The sequence below is a fragment of the Rhincodon typus genome, chromosome 5 (genome assembly GCF_021869965.1).
Source record: "Rhincodon typus isolate 14 chromosome 5, sRhiTyp1.1, whole genome shotgun sequence".
Lineage (NCBI taxonomy): Eukaryota > Metazoa > Chordata > Chondrichthyes > Orectolobiformes > Rhincodontidae > Rhincodon > Rhincodon typus.
This window is the reverse complement of record NC_063336.1, coordinates 117,453,918-117,458,090: the sequence shown is the minus strand read 5'-3', so window position 1 is coordinate 117,458,090 and position 4,173 is coordinate 117,453,918. Positions and strand designations below refer to the sequence as shown.

Below are 4,173 nucleotides of genomic sequence, written 5' to 3'. Positions count from 1 at the left end.
CACCACCCCCTCACCCCCATCCCAGGCCCCAAGAAAACCTTCCACATTAAACAGATGTTCACCTGCACATCTGCTAATGTGGTATACTGCATCCGCTCTTCCCGTTGTGGCCTCCTCTACATCGGGAAAACCAAGCGGAGGCTTGGAGACCGCTTTGTGGAACACCTAAGCTCGGTTCGCAACAAACGACTGCACCTCCCAGTTGCGAACCATTTCAACTCCCCCTCCCACTCCTTGGACAACATGCCCATCCTGGGCCTCCTCCAGTACCACAACGATGCCACCCGAAGGTTGCAGGAACAGCACCTCATATTCCGCTTGGGAACCCTGCAGCCCAATGGTATCAATGTGGACTTCACAAACTTCAAAATCTCCCCTCCCCCTACCGCATCCCAAAACCAGCCCAGCTCATCCCCGCCTCCCTAACCTGTCCGTCCACTCCTTCCACCTCAAGCCCCACCCCCACCCCCACCCCCACCTCCTACCTACCAGCCTCATCCTGCCCCCTTGACCTGTCCGTCCTCCCTGGACTGACCTATCCCCACCCTAACTCCCCACCTACACTCACCTTTACTGGCTCCATCCCCACCTCTTTGACCTGTCTGTCTCCTCTCCACCTATCTGCTCCCTTATCCATCTTCCATCCGCCTCACCCTCTCTCTCTATTTATTTCAGAATCCCCTTCCCCTCCCCCATTTCTGAAGAAGGATCCAGACCCGAAATGTCAGCTTTCCTGCTCCTCTGATGCTGCTTGGCCTGCTGTGTTCATTCAGCTCTATACCTTGTTATCTTAGAAAATACTAGGACTTGTCCAGTCAAGTCTATTACAGGTATGATACACGCTTGTAAGTATATGTGATATCTTATTTCTTTGAATGTTAATTACTGTAAAATATTTTAACTTCTGCTTTCTGTAACATTATCTCAACTCTTAAGACCACTTTTATTTCTCTTAGTTGTGCATTTTGCACTTGATTCAATAATAAATTAACTGCTACAACTTACATTCCTTGGTTCAGACTTTTTCTACCTCTAAGAATTCTTCAATCTAATTAGTTAAGGAGACATGTCACTATTTGGCCTGTTTACATAGCTACCAAGTGCCCTGTAGAAGAGAATGAAAAACGTTGGCTTTTGAATTCATTAGTTTCCAGATCAGTCCCAGATAAAGTATGTGGAAAGTACAAGAACAATGAATGACTGGTGCCTGCTTACTGCAAAATCCAAACCATTGTGTGTTTTCAAATATTTAGCTTTCTTGCATTTAACAGTACAAAAAGTTACACTTTTGATACTAATGTAGTGTAATCTGGTCTAGCTAGCTTAATAGAAACAATTATTGGAGTGATTCGAACATACATCACTGCTTTATTATGCAGTTAATTATTTTTAAGGTTAGCAAATACATCAATTTAAATAATTAACAAAACTGACTGCAACAAACTCAGCAGGAAACCCTTGTCAGAAACATGGGAGGTAAAAGAAAGAACGCACAGGATACATGAAATATGAGAAAACATGGCTACCATTTCTAGGCCATCAGGCTCCAAGAATCTTCTTGACCAGGTAACCAGGCATTGAATAAAGGAAGAGCCCGACCAGAAGGAGAAGGAGCACAACTGCGAGGATCTTCAAAATCAACCAACGATAGTTGTGCCAGATAAAATATCTGATGGACTTTAGAGGGTTCATAAACCAGATAAAGTTGGTGTCAGGTCGACTGCAGATTGGAGGAGAGCAAGGTATGAAGGAGCAAGAAAAAAAATAATGCAGAAGGGAAGGAAGAAATGGAAAAAAGCAAAAAGATTATAATTAAAAGGGTTACAGTTTAATACCAAATGGACATTAAAAATGTTCCACATTATGGATTTATAATATATGATTGATCCCAATAGTTCTGTTGGTCTTCTGAACTTAATTCCAGATTTTGAAAATTTGTATCAAAAGAAAAATGATTAAACATTATCTCTGATTTAAAGCAAAACAGAAGCTTAAAAGAAAATAGGCATTATTGGAAAATTCTCAAATTTATATCAAGAAATGACATTAATGTTTTTAGTTAGTGGTAGGAAATTAGTGATGCCTCGTGATTTGCAGCCTTGAAGTAACTTAATCCCTAAGCCCCACCTTCCTTTGGTAATTGTAGGAAGGAACTAAATTAAAACTATTGTGGTGAGAAAAAGATACTATTAATGCTATTTTTAAATGAGTTGTCTTATTGTTGTGCTTATTTGGGAAAGAACTGAATGGATCAAGGTAGAATCAAAATAATATAGCACCAAAGGAGATAAAAACAGAAATTGCTGGAAAAGCTCAGCAGGTCTGGCAGTATCTGTGGAGAGAAATCAGAGTTAACGTTTTGGGTCGAGTGACCCTTCCTCAGAACCGAACGAGATAATTCAGTTCATTGCACCGGTCTTATTGCTAGAGTTTTACAGGGACACTGTCTTACTATTATGGAATTATTGGCTCTAAGACTGTACAAGCTCCATTAAAACTTATTTCAGAATGGATACACTAACTTGTTTCTTTTTAGATATCACATTATGATCTTTCAGTAGTAAGAAATTCTTGGTTCTTTATATTCCACCGTGTGTGGGAATCAGGTTTTTATGGAGCAGGCAGAAGTACTTGTGAAGTGTGGATATAAGGTCTATTGGAGCATATTGACCTGAAATGATTTAAATACTCATCCTGTCAAAATTGAAAACAAACTTTGGAGCTTTCACTTGAGTAAAAAAATCAGAAGAGTAAAAAAAAATCAGAAACACACTTGTGAATTGTATTAAGAGGTCTTCTTGTGTAGATTAGAAAATGAAACATTGCCTTCAGTTTTTCAATTTCAATGGACACCATTGTTTTGGTTTCCCCATGTTTGTTATTGTAGCAGAGTCCTTAATGAAGGCTTGGCTCAGTTTGAAAAGGTCAAGGACCATTTATTTCAGCAAGGGATTGTATACATGCTTTAATTTATGGTTTGAAGAATTTTTAAAGAGTCTTTGATGCGGGTCATGAAATAAATCTTAAATTTAAGTCATTCTTGGTCTTGAGGGACTGCCATAGAGCTATAGAGTCATACAGCATGGAAACAGGCCCTTCGGCCCAACTCATCCATGCTGACCAGGTTTCCTAAACTGAAATATTCCCATTTGCTTGTGTTTGGCCTATATCCCTGTAAATCTTTTCTATGTTATCTGTCCAAATGTCTTTTAATTGTTGTAATTATACCTGCCTCTACCGCCTCCTCTAGCAGCTCGTTCCAATATCCACCACCCTGTGTGTGAAAACGTTGCTCCCTTTTAAATCTTTCCCCTCTCACCTTAGCCCTATGCCCTCTAGTTTTGGACTCCCCTACTCTGGGGAAAAGACCTTGGCTATTCATCTTATCTATGCCCCTTGAGATTTTATAAACCTCTATAAAGTCACCCCTCAGCCTCCAATGGTCCAGGGAAAAAAATTCCCAGCCTCGGTAACATTCTTGTAAATGTTTTTGCGCCCTTTCTGTTTAATAACATCCTACCTATCATTGGATGACCAGAATTGTACGCAGTACTCCAATGTTGCCTTACCAATGTCTTGTAAGCTGTGATATGACGTCCCAACTTCTGTACTCAATGCTCTGACAAATGAAGGCGAGAGTGCCAAACACTTTCTTCACCACCCTATCCACCTGTGATGCCACTTTCAAGGAACTATGAACCTGCACCCCTAGGTCTCTCTGTTTGACAACACTTCCTCTGTCTGAACCCGGTGACAATGATGTGAGGTGAGAATTGGCAACTGTGACAGGAGGTCCTGGCCTGGTATTTGCAGGAGCTACCACAGAGAGTTAGACAGGCGGTGCTGGAACATAGCTGATCACAGTCAGTGAAAGGCGCCGATGATCCAGGGAGTAATCTGGAGCCTAGAAGGACCCTCCTGCTCTTTCTAGACCAGAAGGAAATCTCTTCTAAAACCTCGACAACAAGGTGCAGGGCTGGATGAACACAGCAGGCCAAACAGCATCATAGGAGCAGAAAGGCTGACGTTTTGGGCCTAGACCCTTCATCAGAAATGGGGGAGGGGAAGGGGATTCTGAAATAAATAGGGAGAGAGTGGGAGGCGGATAGAAGATGGATAGAGGAGGGGATAGGTGGAGAGGAAACAAACAGGTCGAAGAGGCGGGGATGGAGC

The 4,173-nt window shown here is 41.7% G+C and overlaps 1 protein-coding gene across 1 annotated transcript in view; it reads right to left on the bottom strand.

Annotated features, from left to right (window-relative positions):
• Positions 1 to 1,539: 1,539 nt before the first annotated feature.
• The window catches only part of otofa (otoferlin a), a 323,207-nt gene continuing 320,573 nt past the window's right edge, over positions 1,540 to 4,173 (bottom strand). Inside the window, exon 47 of the mRNA XM_048597126.1 lies at positions 1,540 to 1,720. Coding sequence (XP_048453083.1) covers positions 1,540 to 1,720 — 181 coding nt within the window. The remainder of the gene's footprint in view (positions 1,721 to 4,173) is intronic.